The 20,470-nt window shown below is 40.5% G+C and overlaps 1 protein-coding gene across 1 annotated transcript in view; it reads right to left on the reverse strand.

Moving 5' to 3' along the window:
• Positions 1-811: 811 nt before the first annotated feature.
• col6a4a (collagen, type VI, alpha 4a) overlaps positions 812-20,470 on the reverse strand; it is an 85,692-nt gene continuing 66,033 nt past the window's right edge. Inside the window, exons 30-39 of the mRNA XM_041793627.1 lie at positions 18,872-18,934; positions 18,521-18,553; positions 18,405-18,441; positions 18,284-18,295; positions 13,798-14,291; positions 10,781-10,871; positions 9,829-10,479; positions 9,537-9,621; positions 6,186-6,340; positions 812-2,341 (exon numbers count right to left, since the gene is read on the reverse strand). Coding sequence (XP_041649561.1) covers positions 2,166-2,341; positions 6,186-6,340; positions 9,537-9,621; positions 9,829-10,479; positions 10,781-10,871; positions 13,798-14,291; positions 18,284-18,295; positions 18,405-18,441; positions 18,521-18,553; positions 18,872-18,934 — 1,797 coding nt within the window. The 3' untranslated portion in view covers positions 812-2,165. The remainder of the gene's footprint in view (positions 2,342-6,185; positions 6,341-9,536; positions 9,622-9,828; positions 10,480-10,780; positions 10,872-13,797; positions 14,292-18,283; positions 18,296-18,404; positions 18,442-18,520; positions 18,554-18,871; positions 18,935-20,470) is intronic.

A 20,470-nucleotide genomic window follows, 5' to 3' on the forward strand; every position in this document is an offset into this window, starting at 1 on the left:
ACACAAGAAACGTTTTTACGCTCTGGAGAAGCTTTTAAATATACATTTAAGAAGGTTTTCATGATCGTAAGCACACTAGAATGTTTGAAAGTATTTTTCATGCCCAAAAGAAAATCTGTTTCTAAAGCTCAGTTCGGATTCACAACGCGATGAGATGGGTTTAGAACGTAGCTGCCTGAAGTCGCAGCAGTCTGAACAGAGCCGTTGGAGCCCAACTCAAGTCATCTGGTACAGATGTCAGTGATTCAGCTTGTCCAGTCACAGACAGTTGGTTTTAGGAGGCAGATAAATGTAAAAAAAGGACAATAGAATCTTTTTTTAGAGGCTTTAAACACCAATAAAGTCATGCTATGAGTTTTAAAAATGATTATATCCATCTTTTATTTCATTGATCATCACAAACTTTGTCTAATCCTAACCCTATGAATACAGTATCCGCTCATGAGCACGGCCCTCTGTCCAAATATTTTGTAAACTTCTAAAGCAGATGGATTGTCCAGATTCCATGTCTGTCATCAGACTGACCCATCTAACAAAGCTCCGATCTGACATGATAGTAACAGGTCTGAGAACAGATCAGACCGATCCGTGTTATTTAAAGATCACGGGGTTGTAGCATGTCCTGCATGATTTGGTAGCTACAGGCCCCCTAAAGGCCCAAACATACTCGGGCAGAACGTACACGGATCGAACTCCGCAGAGGTCCGCAAGGCCTCGTCTCTTGTGGCCGTACCACCATTATTTCATTTTATTGCTTTGCAAAGCCAGCAGGCTTTGTCAGTGTAGGATGCCATGACAGAAAAATGTAAACAACGCGCAAGGATTGTGGGATATGTAGGATTTCATGGAAATTTCACAGGAAACTACTACGCAGCAGTGCGCTCGACTATGGAAGCTCTGATGACTGCGGACATTCCGCGCGGAGTCCGCTCCGCTCACAGTACGCTCGAGTATGTTCAGGCCTTAACACTAACCCCCTAACTTTAACCCCCCATCAAAACCTTAGCCCCTTACCACCCAACTCTAATCCCCTTACTCTAATGCCCTTACCTAAAACCCTAGCCCCCAAACCCTCAACCAAAAACCCTAACCCTCTTAACCAGCCAAATCCAGTCCTTTTATTCTAATACCTTTACCAGCTTACTCTATCACCCTAACCCTAACCCCCCGCTCCCTTACCCTAGCCACCCAACTCCAACCCCTTTGCTCTAATGCCCTTACCCTAACTCTAACACCTTAACCCTAACTTTAATGCCCTAACTCCAACCCCTTATGCCAATGCCTTAACCCCCCAATCTGACACCCTAAACCAAATCATAATACCTATCTTTAATATCCTGACCCTAACCCCCCAACCCCCTTATACTCTATCCCCCTCACTCTTACCACCTATCCCTAACCCCCTAACCCCAAATATGACTTAAAAACGGGACCGCTTTTCAACTTCTTCTGTTACCAGGCACTTAAATAAAATGTGTAAACAAACCGGAAAAAGATTGCTGTTTTAAGCTGAAAGTTTCATCATTTTGCTGATGTAGCATTTAGCTTGGATGCTACATCCACGTTTTACCAGAGCTTAAACAGAATTTTTTTATATTCCTGCCCTCCTCTGTGAGGTTTCAGGGTGAATATAAATCTATGTAATGGATGTATGAATCAGTCTATCTGGAATGTCAGGTTGAATATTTTCTGTTGCACACCTCAAACCATCTCCTGCTTTTGTCCCCTAAGAGCCTCCGTAGCCGTTTACAGTAACTGTTTGTGAATCCTTCAAACATTCATGTTGAGTCTGAATAAAAGCATCCATGTTCAGCCTCATCCTCTTTATAAAAATAGCACCTTTAGTGAGGAAAGAAAGAAGTGGTCAAACAGTTCAGCATGTTTTAGTGTTTTTTATCAGGTGTTGAGTGTTGGTGAAGTTTGGTAAAAATGAAGTGGTATGGGAGGAACAGGAACATGCACGCTCAGGAACAGACACTCTTAAAGATCAGCTGATCAGGATCAGTTAAACTTTTTCCCTGAAGGCGTTTGAGCAGATTTCAGTTTAACTGTCCGTCAGCTAAGCCAGCTGTGGATGAAGTTTGATGAAGTGTTTTTTCTTGAGCATGCATGTCTGTTTTTCTCATGTTTGGTGTCCAGCGATGTCTTCCTCCTCTTCCTCCTCCTCACCGGCTCTTCAGCAGACACAGGCTCTCACAATCCCGCTGCGTCCTGAAACGGTTCTCGTTGCCGCCGCAGCCACCGTACCAGAAGCGAGAGCACTCGCTCTGCTCGGTGTCAAAGAACCACATCATGGTGTAGTTCTGACAGCCGCCCTGGTCCTGAGGCTGGAAGCAGGCGTCTGGAGGAAGACGGGAGAGATTAGAGCTATGCAGACGTCGGCATTTTCCCATATTATATATATAAAACTGTACAAGGGGCCGGACTTGGCCCCCGGGCCTTGAGATTGACACCCCTGACCTAGACCTTTGCAAAGACTCCTAAAGCAGTGGTTCTTAACACGGGGTCAGGAGACACTGAGAGGGGGTCACCAGATACCTTTAAAAAACTAAGAATATTTTCTACATGATTTTAAGCTGTATGTTTGACCCTTTTAATGAAAACATGCATAAAATCAGTTAAATGCAAAATAAAATTATGTTCATTTGGTGGGATTTATGCTGGACTCAAAGTCATGTTTTAAAAACCCGTAAAAAGTACGTCTGCACACGGGCACACCCACCGCACTGAGGCAGGTGTGGCTGCAGCTCAGAGACCTCTTGTATACAGACCTCTCCTGTACAGACCTCTCCCGTGCAGACCTCTCCCGTACAGACCTCTTGCCTCTGACCAAGTAGCATCGTCTCAGCGCATTCACAACAAGTCTCCTGGGTCAGAATAATCTGGGATGATTTTTTAGTACTTTACCGACGCCCAGAAGGAAGAAGCTGAAATTCTGCATGAAAAGGGTGAGTCGCCTTCAAGAACCTAATATTCTTATGTATTATATTGATAAATTAATCAGCAGTATGTTAACAATAGAGCACATCAGTTATCTGAGTTGACTGTTACACATATAAATAAAAACATACATAAATAAATATATAATGAAGAATATTGTCCTATATTCTTCTTAATTTGATTTTTAAAAAATCAACATTTAAAAAATAACATAAGCTCCTCAGATGCTTTATTTTTCTTTGAAAATTATTTCCTCTTAATTCAAACTGAAATAAAAAAAATACAAATAAATGATTAAACTCATCATACAATGCAACCAGGCGTGACATTTCACTTTGAAACTAGAAGAATCTCCTCTTCATTTAACATGAAATATAAATACAAACAAAATAGACATAACCAGACATGGTTATCAGCTTCACTATCAGCTCCTGGAGGTCTGTACGGGAGAGGTCTGTATCTGAGAGGTCTCCGAGCTGCAGCCTTACTCTCATGACAGCACTGGCAGAGACTGGACCCTCCCCAGCTGGGATCTACTGATGATGTCGCTGCATGTGTGTTTGATCATTAGCATCGCTGCTAGCCTCCTAACTGTTCCCTAAATTAGGAGCTGAGAGTGTGTCCAGCTGGTTTTTTGGTTCTAATGATAAAAGTATTTATTTGTGAAACCTTTTAAACACTTTTCCTGCCCAACTTGGCCACTACTTTTGTCCTTTTTTTTTAATCAACTTTGCACTATTTTAAACATTTTTCATCACATTTTCCACCAGTTTCTGCCACTTTTAACCCATTTCATTGCCTTTTCTGTCCATGTCTGACACTCTTTAGCCATTTTTGTCACTTTTAAACCCTTGCCACCACTTTCTCTGCTTGTTCTTACTACTTTTTGCCTATTGTTGCCTCTTTACCCTTTTCACCACTTTTTAGTCCCATTTTTGCTAACCTTATCCACATTTCATAATTTTTTTATGCTCATTTTTGCCAGTTTAACCCATTTCTTCAACTTTCTGCCTCACTCAACCAATTTTTGCCAGTTTAAACCAATCTTTCCTACTTTTCAATTCCATTTCACCACTTTTCAGGCCACTTTAAGCCATTCCTGTTACTTTTTGCATATTTTCTAACCCATTTCTGCTGATTTTAAAATCCAATTTTAACATTTTTTTCATTTTAACCCATTTTCATTCTGTTTTAAAGAAAAGTGATTTACATTTTTAAGAAGGCCATATATATTGCTGCACAAATAAAAAATTGTGTTTCTTTGATAAGAGTAGGTTAAAAATAATCTATCATTATCACAGCTTAACTCTACAGCAGACCATGATTCTGCTGTCCTCCATGGACCCCCAGGTTGGCCGGGCCCCAGAAAGCTCCCCCTGTTATCCCCCCTTCTGAACAGCCTTGTCTACACACAACTATTCTCTAATGTCCGTATCTAATATCTGCAAATCTAATGTTGACAGCCAGAGATTTTTGGCACCCCCTAGAGGGTCCCAGGCCCCAAGCTGGGAACCACTTTTCTAGAGAGTCTACCTGGGGCACAAGAAGGGTCGTGGAAATGTGACGGTTAAATGCGGAAAATTAAAACCAGCATTAATAACTAGAATCAGACTGTTAGATGTTGCTAATTTTATATTTTTACACACTGCACCTTTAATCCTCAGGCATCACTTTAATTTACCACCCTTTAAAGCCGTTAAGGACAAAAATGTCCACTTACAAAAAACTGCCATAAAAACTTAACAGATTAATATTTTTTTTCTGCTTTTTTTTTGCATAAATCTCTTTAACAACTTCAGCTGTGCTCAAAACTACCAAACACGTGCACACACACACATGCACAACCCACACATACAAACATTATCAAAAAATAGCCTAATAACCTCAATAACACAAGCACAAAAACTAATGAAATGACAGGCTCTTCATGCATAGGCTTAAATGGCTGATTTTAGTGATGAACGTAAAAAAATGACAAATTTGACAATTTTTCTCAATAATGAAACCATAACAATACAGAATGAATGATTATATCATTCAATGGCTATATTCAATAATATATCATTGTCAGTATTTTGGCTAAGGTCTGACATACCCAGGACTGATTTAAACCCCCCCCCCAACATTAGTTTTCTGGAAAATAATTACTGTTTTGTGTGGTTTTTTAGAAAAAATATGAACATCCTGTAATCAAACTGGCATTTAAAGGGTTAAAATCCTGAAAATTATTCAATATTTGATTGTTTCTATCAGAACTGAAGTCGATCAAAAGATCTGACCCAAAAAAGCTGAAAAAAAATATGAACGTATACTATTTTTATTGTTGTTTTGTGGAAGTGGATGTTTTTGTCCTTAATGGCTTTAAAGGGTAGTAAATTTTAAATCGGATGCTACACAATAAATAATTATGCATCAAAGTCAATATTTTGGATAATTATTGAAATGTCCAAGATGGATTAAGAAATAATGCCCCAGTCATCCAACATTTGGTTTAATGAAGATATCACATTTTTTCACTTTTTTTTCTTAAAAAATTGACTTTAAGTAATCAAACTGGCATTTAAAGGGTTAAAATCCTCAAAATGATTGCATGTTTAGTAGTTTTGAGCACAGCTGAAGTTGTTTAAAGGATTTATGCAAAAAAAAAAGAATCTGTTGTTTTTATAGCAGTTGTTTGGAAGTGGACATTTTTGTCCTTAATGACTTTAAAGGGTAGTAAATTTGTTTCACAGTGTTCCCCTGACCTATTAGAGCAATTGAAATTTGAATTCAAAAGTTTGCCAAGAACGAAACTTTGTTGCAAAAAATGAGACCATATGCACTAACACAGCCAAAATGGTGATCAGAGAAAGAGGAAACATTTTCCCAAATGGACAAAAATGTCCCTAGTGATGCCTGAGGGTTAAATACCTGTTGGCATGATCATTTTGGGCCTGAAGATAAAAAAAATTTGAACAGATTTCAACATCAAAACTACTAAAAATATTATTATATATATTTATATTCTCTTCCAGTCAGTAACTCAGTGGTTCAGCTGTTCCTGTGCAGCATTAAACAGAAAATAAAAGTCCTAAGGGTCTGCAAAATAACCTGAAAGCTCATGATAAATAGATGTCATCTGCTGAGTCTGCTGAAGCTTTAGTGCAGTGTTCTGGAGTTTTAGGGTTTGACAAACCGGAGCTGAAACGTCGTGTCTGTCTGAATAAACCTCAGATATGTTGATTACGCGTGTTTCTGCGAGCTACCGTTAAATTTGGATGTAGACGTCGCTGTCTGGCCGTCTCCTCTGATCAGCGTATCGATGATGTCGATCTGGCCGGTCTGCTGAGTCTGTCCTCTCGTATGCGCCTGGAAGCGCCCCCCTTCTTCGTCGACCTCTGTGAACCCCGCCTGACCCGGACTGAACACACAGAAACACACACTTTCACGGGCACATTAACACACACACTCTGCTGACCTCTGAGGAACAGAGAGTCTGATTCTCTTTAATCAGGTTTACTAAAATCTACTGTGAAAACTTCCTGAAACCATCAAAAAAATCACTCTAACTTCCTGACTGAGTCGACTCGTCTGACATCACTGACTGCCGCCCTGTGATTGGCTGATTAAAAGGATTAAGTTTTAGACTTAAACTCAATTTGAACCATGCAAAATGCACCTGCATTGATGCACTGCTCCTGTGATCAGCTGTGGCTCAACCCAGATCCCAAAAAAGTTGGGATGCTGTTTAAAATTTAAATGAAACTGGATGTATTGATTGTCAAATCTCATAAACCCATATTTTATTCACAGCAGAACATAAACTACATATCAGATGTTAAACTGAGACATTTCACCATTTCATGAAAATATTAGCTCAATTAAAACTGATGGCAGCAATACATCTCAAAAAAGTCGGAACAGGGCAACAAAAGGCTGGAAATTAAGTGGAAGTAGTGAAAAACAGATTCTGCATGATTCTGTAGTGAAATCACTGCATGGGCTCAGGAACATTCCAGAAATCGTCTGTCAACACAGTTGGCCGTGCCATCCACCAATGACAGTTAAAGCTGGATCAGGGAGAGAAGAAGCCATATGTGAACAGGATCCAGAAACACCGTGGTCCGTCTTCTCTGGACCAAAGCTCATTTAACATGGAATGAACGAATGAATGAATGAAACCTTTATTGCCCCGGAGGGAATTTGTCTTGCACAGAGAGCTTATAAAACACAAACTACAAAAGACATCAGCAACCACACAGGACAACATATAATAACATGAACAGCAAGTCATAATAAAAATAAAAACACTTATAATAAATAATGATGTAAAAATACAGCATTAAGCATCACACGATAGTTTGTGAGCCAGATCAGATGTCGGGTCTTTAAAGTGCAGAGTGTCAAGTTCATATTATGTGCTCAGAGTTTATTCAACAGCTGGATGCTCTGTGGGACAAAGGATGTGATGCCTCTTTTAGTCCTCATTTTGGGCATCCTGTACCTTCCTGATGGACTGAGGAAACATGGAAAACTGTTTTGTGGTCAGTGGACTAAAGAGGAGAGGGAGCATCCAGCTTGTTCTCCTGGCTCAGGTCTAAAGCCTGCATCTCTGATGGTATGGGGTTGCATTAGTGCCTATGGCGTGGGCAGCTCTAACATCTGGAAAGAAACTATCAATGCTGAAAAGTAGAGAGAGCTTTTAGAGCAGTGTTACTAAACCCTGTTCAACCAAAGAGCCAAATTATTGAAACATTCCTTTGCAAGAGCCACAATCTAAGTGGTGAAAAGTAGAAAAAACAGCTTGAGGTACAATAACAATAAGTTAAATGCAGCAAAAATGCTCAAAAAGCAACAAAAATGGGTGAAAATGGGCAAAAATTGGGAGGAAAAGGGTCAGAAAGAAGCAAAAATGGGTGAGAAGTGACAAAAAATGAGTTAAAGGTGGCAAAAATGGTCCAAAAGTGGCAAAAAATGAGTGAAAAGTGACTAAAATGGGTAAAAAGCAGTCAAGAGTGACAAAAATGGGCAGAAACCAGGAAACAAGTGGTATGAAACGGCAAAAGGCAGCTTAAATGGGTAAAAAGTGGCGGGAAAAAAATGGTGAAAAAGGGCAGAAATGAGATAAAAGTGGCAAGAGGAAGTGGCTAAAATCGGCAAAAACTAGAAAAAAAGTGGTATTTAAGGACAAAAGGTAAATTAAGTGGGTGAAAATTGGGAGCAAAATCTGTGAAAAAGGGCAAAAATGGGGTAAAAGTGGTTAAAAAAATTGTCAAAAAGTTACAAAAAAGTGGCAAAAATGAGGAAAGGGTAGGAAAAAGTGGTATTTAATGGCTAAAGATAGCTTAAATAGATGGAAGTGGCAAAAAAATTGTGAAAAGGGCAAAAAAGTTTCCCTTTTTAAAGGTTTTCTGGGGAATAACATTTAAAATTAAGACATAAAAGAGCCACAGGTTGAGATTCTTTGTTGCAGCTCAAATTAAAAACAAATTATTAAATACACACCAGTATTGCTGGAGACAGAGTGGGCAGGGGAATGTCAGCCACTCTCATATATTTTGGCTCTGTGTAAAACTGAGGATATTCTGGGATACAGGGATTCAGACTCTTGAGATAATTTTTGGTTACAGGTTTCCTAAGGATCCACAGACTCTATACCTTGGCCTGATTTCCAACAATAAAATACAAAACAAAGACATTTATCTCTTCAAAATCTTAATACTTGCCTGTAAAAAGGCCATTACAAGAAATTGGTGTAGAAGTGACCCCCCTAGCTCAACACAGTGGTTTGACACTGTAGATGAAATTTACTCTTTGGAAAAAATGACACATTTTTTGAGAGGCACTGTAAGGATTCACAATCAGCGCTGGAGTAAATGGACTGTGTTTCAGAAAAAGGGGGATAGTTTAAGGAACGAGTGAAAGAAAGACTGCTGAAGCAAGAAAACCACAAGAAGGTGCTCCCTAAAAAATGTTGTTTGTTGTTAAGTGTTTTTCTCTGTGTTTGTGTGATCTTTCAGTATACCTGCATAAAAAACACAAATAAAGAGTTAAAAAAAAAAAAACAAGAGCCACAGGTTGAGTATCTGTGTTTTGGAGCAACATATGCTCCCATCCAGACGTCTGTGTCAGCAAGACCATGCTAAACCACATACCACATCCATCACAACAGCATGGCTTCACAGGACAAGAGTCCGGGTCCTGAACTGGTCTGCCTGCAGTCCAGACCTTTCACCAATAGAAAACAGAAGAACCAGGACTGTTGAGCAGCTAGAATCCTACATTAGACAAGAATGAGACAACATTCCTCTCCCAAAACTCCAGTAACTGGTCTCCTCACTCCCCAGATGTTTACCGACTGCTGTTAAAACAGCCATCAAATTCAAAATGAGCATATATTTTTCCTGAAATGTTAAAATGTCTCAGTGTAACATCTGATATGTTGTTTCTGTTCTTTTGTGAATCAAATGTAACAAGTTACACAGTGTCCCAACTTTTTTGGAATTGGGGTTGTAAAAGAAGAATTGGACCAGGTATGGAGCTCCGCAAGGAAGGATCTATCTGCATGTCTTAGACTCTCACTAGACCGTATCTTAACTATGAAGTGTGTGATTTACCTGTTGAATATCGGCCCGTTGACTTGTTCCTCCAGCTGGTCACATGTTCGTTTAAGTGAAGGCGGAGGATAAGGGTTAATTCCCCCTGAAGAAAAACACAAAGACATTCATGAGTAAAGTGTTTATCTCACTAACTTCAGTCAGAGTACTTCTAAATATTCAGATGTTACTGAATTTAAGGAACACTTGTTGAACTTTGACCTCTGTGAGTTTGCTAATATCTGACATGTTAAAACTGTAATGGTGTGTGTATGAGGATTTAAGATGAACATAAACGTTCTGTGTTTCTTACTGTTGAGGATGGAGGTAAAGACTCTGAAGAAGCGCTGACAGTAGCCCTGCTCCTCGGCGTTCATCCTGCTCACGTGGACCAGGTGCTGGTTCACGGGCAGACCGGCCATCTCCTCCACCTGCGTCCGGCTGTAGCGCTCGCCCACCGTCACCACGAACAGCGCCACTCCTTCACACTTGGCCTTCTGGGAGATGTAGCGCAGCTTGGCCTGGTCCTCGTAGGCCGTCTGGGTGCCCACCACGGTCAGCAGTGCCCTCCTCCTGCGGGCGTTTTTGGCCTTCAGGAGCAGCTCCCTCAGAGCGTACTCCAGCGTCCTTCCCAGCGTCGAGGTCCCGCCCAGCTGCTGCACCCTCTGGGTCAGGTGAGTCCTCATCAGCTCTTGGCTCTGGTAGCTCTGCAGACCAAACTCCTCCCTGACCTGGCCGCCGCCCTGCTGGATTAAAGCCACCCGGGCCTGGTTACCGGCTCTGCTGGGATCAGGGCTCACGACCAGCTGCTCCACCACGGACCCCAGGAGGTGCTGGGCGCCGGCGTACTCATCAGCCTTCATCTCCCTGGATCCATCCAGGACCAAAACCAGGTCCATATTGGCCTCCTGAGGCCTCTCTGGCTCCAGGATGAACGAGCACTCCTCTGAACGGCTGCAAGGGTCTGAGGAGACGGCAGAGACGAGTCATGATGAGAAAGGTCAAAGGCCAGAGGGCATTTCAACTAGTAAAGTCCTGGCTCAGTTGGTAGAGCAGGCATCTGTACGCAGAGGCTATAGTCTGGGCTCAAGTGTGCTCTGGTCCAGTCCTGGGCCCCAATTATGAAAGCACTCTAAGTCCTAACATTCTATCAATCTTAAACGCTGCACTTTGTTGGTTTGAGCAAATAAATCCAATTATCTGAATCAAGCATGTCTGACTGAAATATGTCAGTATGATTGAAATAAATCCAGAGCTCTGCTCACCGTAACAGATAGCACAGTTCTTGATCCTCCGCAGGTCAGTGTTCATGTCCCTCCCCAGCACGGTGAAGATGGCTTTTTTGGAGTCATCGACCTGAAGAGAAACAGGCGTTATCACGAGCCATATTTAAGATGGCAGAACATGTAGACCAGTGTTACTCAACCAAAGAGCTAAATTATTGAAACATTCCTTTGCAAGAGCCACAATCTAAGTGGTTAAAAGTGGAAAAAACAGCTTGAAGTAGCAATAAAATAAGTTAAAGGTGGCAAAAATGGTCAAAAAGCAACAAAAATGGGTGAAAAGGGGCGAAAATGGGGAAGAAAAGGTGGAAAAAGAATCAGAAAGCAGCAAAATGGGTGAGAAGTAAAAAAAAAATGAGTTACAGGTGGAAAAAATGGTCCAAAAGTGGCAAAAATGTTACAAAAAATAACAAACAAGTGATGTGTAGTGGCAAAAGGAAGCTTAAGTGGGAGAAAAATGGTGGAAAAAAATGGTGAAAAAGGGCAAAAATGGGACAAAAGTGGTAAAAAAAAAGGGGGGGTTAAAACTTTAAAAAACAAGTGTCAAAAATGGGCAAAAAAAGGGGAAAATGTGGCTTTCAATGGCAAAAGGTGGCTTAAATGGGTAAAATGAGATAAAACTGGCAAAAACGTGACAAAAAAATGAGTGAAAAGTGACTAAAATGGGCAAAAATCAGTCAAGAGTATCAAAAATGGGACAAAAAACCATAGGAAACAAGTGGCATGTAATGGCAAAAGAGATTGAAAAAGAGATCCTTGATCTCAATGGGGCTAGCCTGGTTAAACGAAGGTTAAACAAAAAAAATAAGGAAATAAAAAAGGTAACTTAAATGGGAAAAATGGGATAAAAGGGGCAAATATTGAAGAAAGAGTGGTAAAAAATGGGTAAAAAGTGAAAAAAATGGTGTTAATGGCAAATGGTAGCTTAAATGGGCAAAAATTGGATAAAAGTAGCAAATATTGGAAAAAAAGTGTCAAAAAATGGGTCAAAAGTTGGTAAAAAGTGGCACAAATGGGCAAAAAGTGGGGAAAAGTGGTATTTAATGGCAAAATGTAGTTTAAATGGATGAAAAGTGGCAAAAAATTGTGAAAAAGTACCAAAAAGTTTCCCTTTTTTAAGGTTTTCTGGGAGAATAATGTTTAAAATGAAGACATAAAAGAGCCACATGTTGAGTATTACTGATGTAGAGTCCTTTATCAGACTGCTCTTTGGACTGAAACAACCCTGAGAGTTTTAGTTTTATTTTTCTGGAAGTTTTCTTCATAAAACGTGGAATTCTTGGACGTGGTTGAAGGATGTCACCTTAACCAAACAGGGAGACGAAGAGCAGAAGGATCTGGGATGCCAGATGTCATCCCAGATCCTTCTGCTCTTTGTGGTCCAGTTTAGAGACAGCCTCCAGCAGCTCTGATGTTCAGATGGATGTAGGTGCTGTACCTCACTGGATAAGCAAACACTGAGTCTGTTTGTAGTGCAGAAAATTAATGGTAAGTCATCCTGTGGGTGTTTGTCAGTCTTGTTTAGGCCTGCAGAGCCGTGTTTAGATTTACTGTAATCAACAGGAGCTGGAGCATCGCAGTTTAATCACATCTGGAGGACTACCAGTGCAGATATTCACCTCCTGAAGCCTGGATTTCACTTCAGGCTGTGTTAGTTTGACCTAACAGAATCAGAATGAGATAAAGTATGAAGGTTTGGCTCAAAGTTTTGCTGAGCTTTGAGGTCTCTGGTGCAGAACCTTCCACTCTGGACTGATTCAAATGAAAGAAAGAAAGAAGGGAGGTTGTGCAAAAACACGCAACAAAAACAGAAATGCAAGCTGGTGCAGGTTTTGTTGCTTCTGCTGCAGGTAGGAAGGTGAAATATGATATGGTGTGAATAACTGAGGGTTACTTCACACTTCTTGAACTTGACACCATTTGTGCCACAACATAGCATTGTTGCTTGGTTCTTATTATCTAAAGCACTGGTTCTCAAATGGTGTGGCAAGGCACACTGGGGCAGGAATTTTTATAACAATGCATCATTAATTTAAACTGTACAATGACTGAAGATACTATATATTAAGCCTAGCGTTAGTTCATGCAGTAGCTATACGGCTAGACGTGATCAGCTGATTGCCAGCTGAATTATTACCTCCCAGCTCTCACAGCCAATCAGAGCTCTTTCTCACAGAACAGAAGTGCATTTAAATATGATGTACTGCTCACTAAGATAAGAGAAAATAAGATATTCTTTTATTAGTCCCACAAGGGGAAATTCCAATTTACAGCAGCAAAAAGTAGTATACAATCCCTGCTTGCATTAATGCTGATGCAACACACAGTTGCTGTTGGCAAAGCTTTACCTCCTCCATCCCAGCCTCCTCCTTTATAGACTAAAGCTTCACCTCCTCCACCCCAGCCTCGTCCTTTATAGACTAAAGCTTCACCTCCTCCACCCCAGCCTCCTACTTTATAGACTAAAGCTTCACCTCCTCCACCCCAGCCTCCTCCTTTATAGACTAAAGCTTCACCTCCTCCACCCCAGCCTCCTCCTTTATAGACTAAAGCTTCACCTCCTCCACCCCAGCCTCCTCCTTTATAGACTAAAGCTTCACCTCCTCCACCCCAGCCTCCTCCTTCATAGACTAAAGCTTCACCTCCTCCACCCCAGCCTCCTCCTTTATAGACTAAATCTTCACCTCCTCCACCCCAGCCTCCTCCTTTATAGACTAAATCTTCACCTCCTCGACCTCAGCCTCCTCCTTTATAGACTAAAGCTTCCCCTCCTCCACCCCAGCCTCTGGAGTATTTGCTGCCATCACAGATACACCACCATGACACTCGAGGCAGATGGTCAGTTAAGCAAGCCAATCATGGCTGAGGGTATTCACACTATCAGCAGCATCTTGGCTCGGTATTCTCCAACACTGTGGCCACAGTTGAATGGATGGGATGTGACTTTCATACATCAACAGGCAAAAGGAAAAAGATCAGACTGCAAAATTTCGACCAACCTCCATCGCCCGACTAATTTTAGGCGCATTCCTCAGAGAGATGACAGCTGGGATGATGTTGAAGCCTCTGTATTCCATCATGGCGGTCACGATATCGCCGTCATCCTGTGTTTGCCCGCTAGAAAGGAAGACGGCCACCTTCCTCATCATCTTCCCCGCTCTGACACGTTTAAAGACATGATGACCCACAAAGCGCATGGCAGTGCCCAGGTGGCGGCGGTTGGACGACCTCTCGAGGGCGATGTTCTTTACAGACTTGATCAGCTCTGCCTTGCGGTGGTAGTCTTGGAAGCGGATCAGGTACTTGGTGTAACTGCTGTATCCCACCACGGCCACACGAGTGCCAGTTGGACAGTTACTCTCGGCGATGGAAACGCCCTCCAGCAGGGAGAGGAGGGCAGAGCGCTGACGCTCAAAGGCTGCTGGGGTCACGTCCTCAGACATGTCCAGGCCAAACACCAGCTCGGTGGGGAAGACGGGGCACTCTGATTGACCTGAAATTGAAAATCCAACATAGAAGTATAAACAGAGAGCACACCGCCAAAAGATGACCTTTGACCTCATTTTGCCTTCGTTAAATTTAAGAGACAGTAAGAAACCCTGCAGTAAGCCCACAAGATTTTATTCCTGTCTCTGTCAGACTTCTAGCTTTGAACTTTATCGGATGAATTTGCTGTTTCCCTTTAGACGTTGGGTCTCTTTCTCTCGATAGTTTACTATCACACTGATTTATTGCTGTCTTACATTTTGACCTGCTTGTACTTAGATTTGGCCTGTTCTGCTCAGTTTTGACCAGCTTAAACTTGGATTGGACCTGTATGGGATTCACGTTACCTTATTTTGCTTAGATATGGCCAACTCTTGTTTGGATTTGACCTGCTTGTACTGAGATCTGACCTGCCTGTACACTGATTTGACCTGCTTTTACAAAGTTTTGAACTGCTGATAATTATATTTGACTTGCCTGTATTTAGATTTGACCTACTTGAATTTAAATTTGACCTGCTTGTACTTCATTCTGACCTGCTTGAACTAAGATTTGACCTGCTTGCACTAAAATTTGACCTGCTTGCTCTAAGATCTGGCCTGCTTGTACATTAATTTGACCTACTTGTACATTGACTTGCCTTGCTTATACTTAGATGTAACTTGTCTGTACTTAGATTTGACCTAGTCATATGAAGATTTGACCTGCTTGATCTTAGACTTGACCTGCTTAGACTTCTGCTCAGTTTTGACCATCTTTTGTTGTCTTTTCACCAGCTTAAACTTGGATATTATCTGCTTGGATTTCTTTGTTACCTGCTTTGCTAAGATTTGACCTGCTCATATGTTGTTTTGACTTGCCTGTACTAACATGTGACCTGCTTGTACTTAAATTAGACCTACTTCCAATCAGTTTTGACCACTATTTTTCATCAATTGACCATCTTGACCTCTGATTTGATCTACTTGGGCTTATTTGTGACCTGCTTTGGCTTAGATTTGATCAGGTGTTGATTGGATTAGAACTGCATGTACAAAGATATGACCTGCTTGAACTGAGATTGACCACCTGATACTTTGATTTGACCTGCCAGTGATTAAATTCGACTTGCTGGTACTTAGATCTGACCTGCCTGTATTTACACCTGCTTGTACCAAGGTTTGCTTTGTCTATTCTTATATTTGAGCTGAAGTACTAAGATCTGACCTGCTTGCACATTGATCTGACCTGCTTGCACATTGATCTGACCTGCTTGTACTACGATTTGACCCAGTCAGACTTAGATGTGACTTGATCATACTTAGATTTCACCTTCTTGAATTTAAAGTTGACCTGCTTGTACTAAGATCTGACCTGCCAGTACATTAATTTAACTTGCATTTACTCCCCTCTTCCTTGCTCATACTTAGCTGTAACTTGCTTGTACTTAGATTTGACCTGCTTGGGCTTCTTTTGTTACCTGCTTTGGCTAAAATTTGACCTGCTCATACTTAGATTTGACCTACTTGTACTTAGATTTGACCTGTTCATACTTAGATTTGACCCCCTCGTACTTAGATTTGACCTGCATATACTTAAATTTGACCTGCCTGTCATTAAAATTGACTTGCTTGTACTTCATGTTGACCTGCTTTTACATAGTGTAACTGGCTTTTACTTCTATTTGACTCATTTGTGCCAAGATTTGACCTGCTTGTGTTTCTGTTTTCCCTGCTTGTGCTTGTATCTGACCTGCTTGTTCATTGATTTGACCAAATTATCTATATTATAGTTTTGACCTACCTCTTCTTCTTAAGCTGCTTGTTATTTATTGGACCCACTGGTTCTAAGATTTGACCTGCTTGTGCTTTCACTTCACACTTGGGCTTCCATGTTTCCTGCTTTTGCTCCAATCTGGTCAACTATTGTTCGGATTTGACCTACTTGTACTAAGATTTGACTGGCTAATACTTAGATTTGACCTGCCTGAGCTTAAATTTAACTCACTTGTTATCAGATTTGACCAGGTTGTACTTAATTTACCTTCTTTCACATGGTGTTGTTGTCAGTCGCTTTTGCTTGTACTTTCTCTCTTGTGCCAAGGTTTTACTAGGTTGTGTTTCTAGTTACCTGTTTGTACCTCTAAATGAAATTCTCTTGTTTACTCTTGACGTAGGTGTACATAAATTCAAACTGCTTGTTTTTCTGTTTGGTGTGCTTGTACTTAGAGTTGACCTGCTTATACATCTGTAAGTTTGACCAGCTTGTGCTTCTTCTTAAGATGGTTGCTCTTCTATTGAACCTACATGTGTTTTATTTTACCCACTCATGCTAAGATTTGATGCTTCTACTTAGTTTTTACCTGTTTGTGCTTACATTTGAACACCTTCTGCTTCTATTTGACCAGCTAGTGATTAATCTGACCTGCTTATACTTCAGTTAGAGCATCTTGCATCTATTTGACCTGCTTGTGCTTAAATATGACTAGCTTAAGGCTTAGATTTAACCTATTTATGTTTGTATTCGATCTTCCAGAGTTTGTCCGTCTTCTGCTTTCATTTGAACAGTTTGTGCTGAGGCCTTCTGGTGCTCTAATGATTTCAGTTTACAAGCGTGTACTTCTGTTTGACCTGCTTGTGTTTCTATTTGATCTGCTTGTACTTCTATTTGACATGCTTGTATTTCTATTTGACCTGCTTGTGCTTCTATTTGACCTGCTTTTGCATCTATATGACCTGCTTGTACTTCTATTTGACCTGCTTGTACTTCTATATGACCTGCTTGTGCTTCTATTTGACCTGCTTGAATTTCTATATGACCTGCTTGTGCTTCTATATGACCTGCTTGTACTTCTATTTGACCTGCTTGTACTTCTTTTTGACCTGCTTGTGCTTCTATTTGACCTGCTTGTACTTCTCTTTGACCTGCTTGTACTTCTATTTGACCTGCTTGTGCTTCTATTTGACCTGCTTGTACTTCTATTTGATCTGCTTGTACTTCTATATGATCTGCTTGTACTTCTATTTGACCTGCTTGTACTCCTATATGACCTGCTTGTACTCCTTTTTGACCTGCTTGTTCCTATATTTGACCTGCTTGTTCTTCTATTTGACCTGCTTGTGCTTCTATATGACCTTATTGTACTTCTATTTGACATGCTTGTGCATCTATATGACCTTCTTGTACTTCTGTTTGACCTGCTTGTGCTTCTGTATGATCTGCTTGTGCTTCTTTTTGACCTGCTTGTGCTTCTATTTGACCTGCTTGTGCTTCTTTATGACCTGCTTGTGCTTCTGTTTGACCTGCTTGTACTTCGATATGATCTGCTTGTGCTTCTATTTGACCTGCTTGTGCTTCTTTATGACCTGCTTGTGCTTCTGTTTGTCCTGCTTGTGCTTCTTTATGACCTGCTTGTGCTTCTGTTTGACCTGCTTGTACTTCGATATGATCTGCTTGTGCTTCTATTTGACCTGCTTGTGCTTCTTTATGACCTGCTTGTGCTTCTGTTTGACCTGCTTGTACTTCTATATGATCTGTTTGTACTTCTATTTGACCTGCTTGTGCTTCTATTTGACCTGCTTTTGCTGCTGTTTGACCTGCCACTGCCTAGATCTGACCTGCTTATTCTTTTGTGCTTTTATATAACCATTTTTTGTTTTATTTTTCCCTTTTTTGCATGTGGATTTTTGAAAATGCAATCTGTTCTGACTGATTAGCAGCTGCCATCTGTTCTTAGTAAATCAGGTCCTGAGACCCTGTTCTCTGAAAATCTTTCCCAAAGATGTTTTTAATGTTTGAGTCTAAAACAAAGGTAGTGGATAGAAAGAAAGATCAACACATCACTGGATCAAATTAAAGTGCTCCTATTATGCTATCATATTCTTATGAAGGAGAATTAGACTAAAGCCAGCGTTCCAACATCAATGATAATTTTCACCTCATGAACTGAAGAGGCTGTGATGATCTTTTCTTGTTCTGTACTCACCACACTGCTCAGATTGCTTAAACGTAGATACGTACCAATGGAGCACGCTGCATGGGAGAAGAAAATATATCATTTAGAGTCGAGCTGCAGATGACTGGAAATATGTTATTATATTACTGAGAGAAATAAAAACAATGCGAGCATGTTAACACTCACCACAGTTGTCTCTGATGTAGGTAATCAGCTCACACTCCTAAGGACAACAGAAAAAGACTGATATAAAGATACTTTATTTATGAATGCTGGTTAAAAAAATCTGAAGGTAGTCTTACTGTGCCCATTTTTCCTGGAGGACCTCTGGGACCCTGCAGAGAGCAGAAAGGAGTCTTTATCAACATCTCCTGTTGTTAGCAGGGATTCAGTCAAAGCTTAAGGTGTCAGCTTCATGCAGAGGAATGTGAGTATTCGCAGTGCAAAACCAGTGCATGCTAATGCCAGGATTCCTTTACGGTGTTTTTGTGGGGTTTTTTTGGTGATAATTCCTGAACAGAGCCAGGTGCACTGGGATATTCAGAAATGAACTACCATGAAAAGCAGAATCAAGTTTGTAATAGGTGTCGTCTAAATAAATGAAATGAAATATGAAATATGTGGTGGTGAAATAACAGAGATGTTGAGCTCACCTTGTGTCCTGGATTTCCAGGCTCTCCAAGTATACCGGACTCTCCTGGGCGGCCTGCATTCCCCTAAAACCACCCAGAACAGGAACTAGAGTCAGTGGTGAACCTGCAGTTTTATTTTCCTATAAAGTGACCTAATATCACAATAAAGGAGCAGGACCAGGAGCAGGATCTAATTCATTCTGGCCGTTCTCTACATCAGTGGTTCTCAACCTTGGGGTCGGGACCCCCTTCGGGATTGCAAGACACTGAGAGGGGGTCTCCAGATGCACTAAAAAACTAAGAATATTTTTAAAATTGTATATAATATATTTAAATATTTTTGTTGCCACTTCACACCAATTTTTTCCAATTTTAACCCCTTTTCATCATTTTTTCAACCAATATTAACAAATGTTTGCCATTCAAGAACTATTTTTGTCAGTTTTAAATTCTTTACACCATTTTTTCTGCCTCTTTTCGCTACTTCTAAACCATTCTTGCCACTTAAGCTTACTGTTGCAATTATTAAGCCCTTTTTACGCCCATTTTAACCCTATTTCACCATTAAATATGCCTATTTTTGCTAGTTTAACTAATTTCTGCCAATATCTGCCTATTTTTTCTTTCTCAGTTTACCTTTTTGCCAGATTTTTAACTATTTTTCATCCCATTTCACCAAATTTCTACCCATTTTTGCCAATTTAAAGCCATTTCAGCCACTTTTTCACTCCCTTTTACCGCTATTTATGCCCATTTTTGCCACTTTAACCTATTTTTGCCATCTTTTCTCACTATTTTTATATAATTTTTGCCACTTCTAATCCATTTTAGCTACCTTTAAAATCCAATTTCACCACCTTCTACCATTTCTGGCCATTACTAACCCATTGTAGCAGTTTTTAAACCAATTTCAATTCTTTTTTAAACTAAGGGTATTTACATTTTTAAGAATGCTATTTACTACATTAATGATTTAAAAAAATATATTTTTTCCTTGATAAGAATGGTTATTTTTTCAGGTTGGATACAAAATATGGATATCACAGCTTAACTTTACAATGGACCAGGGTTTTGTTGACCTCCATGGACCCCCAGTTTGGCAGCGCCCCAGAAGCGTTCCCCTTTATGGACGGCCTTGTCTCCACATGACTATTCTAGAATGTTCATGGTTGTGTTCAACCACCTCCAGGTCCAGTGGGGGTCCCCAGTCTCTGGCACCTTTATTTTGGGGGTCACGGGCTGTAAAGTTTGAGAACCACTGCTCTACAGCATCATGTATTTTCTTCATGTCGACAATTTAATGCATCATTTATGGAGATTCTCCTGCACTTCTTTAAAATGTGACATCCATTTCTGGTCATGTGCAGGCTCAAAAAAGATCTAATCAAAATCATACACAATGCCTTTGAAAAATATTCACACCCTTGAATGTTTTACTGATTTTATTAATCAATTATGACCAATAAATGAGCTGTTTGACAGCTTTGACAAAAACCCTCTTTAATGTCTAAGGGAAAACAGATTTCTTCAGCAATGGCAACATAATAAAAATATGTAATGTACATTTAGTATAGCTGCTGAGAAGCATCCCCACAGCATGATGCTGAATTAAGTAAGTCA

Source organism: Cheilinus undulatus, linkage group 8, assembly GCF_018320785.1.
Source record: "Cheilinus undulatus linkage group 8, ASM1832078v1, whole genome shotgun sequence".
NCBI lineage: Eukaryota > Metazoa > Chordata > Actinopteri > Labriformes > Labridae > Cheilinus > Cheilinus undulatus.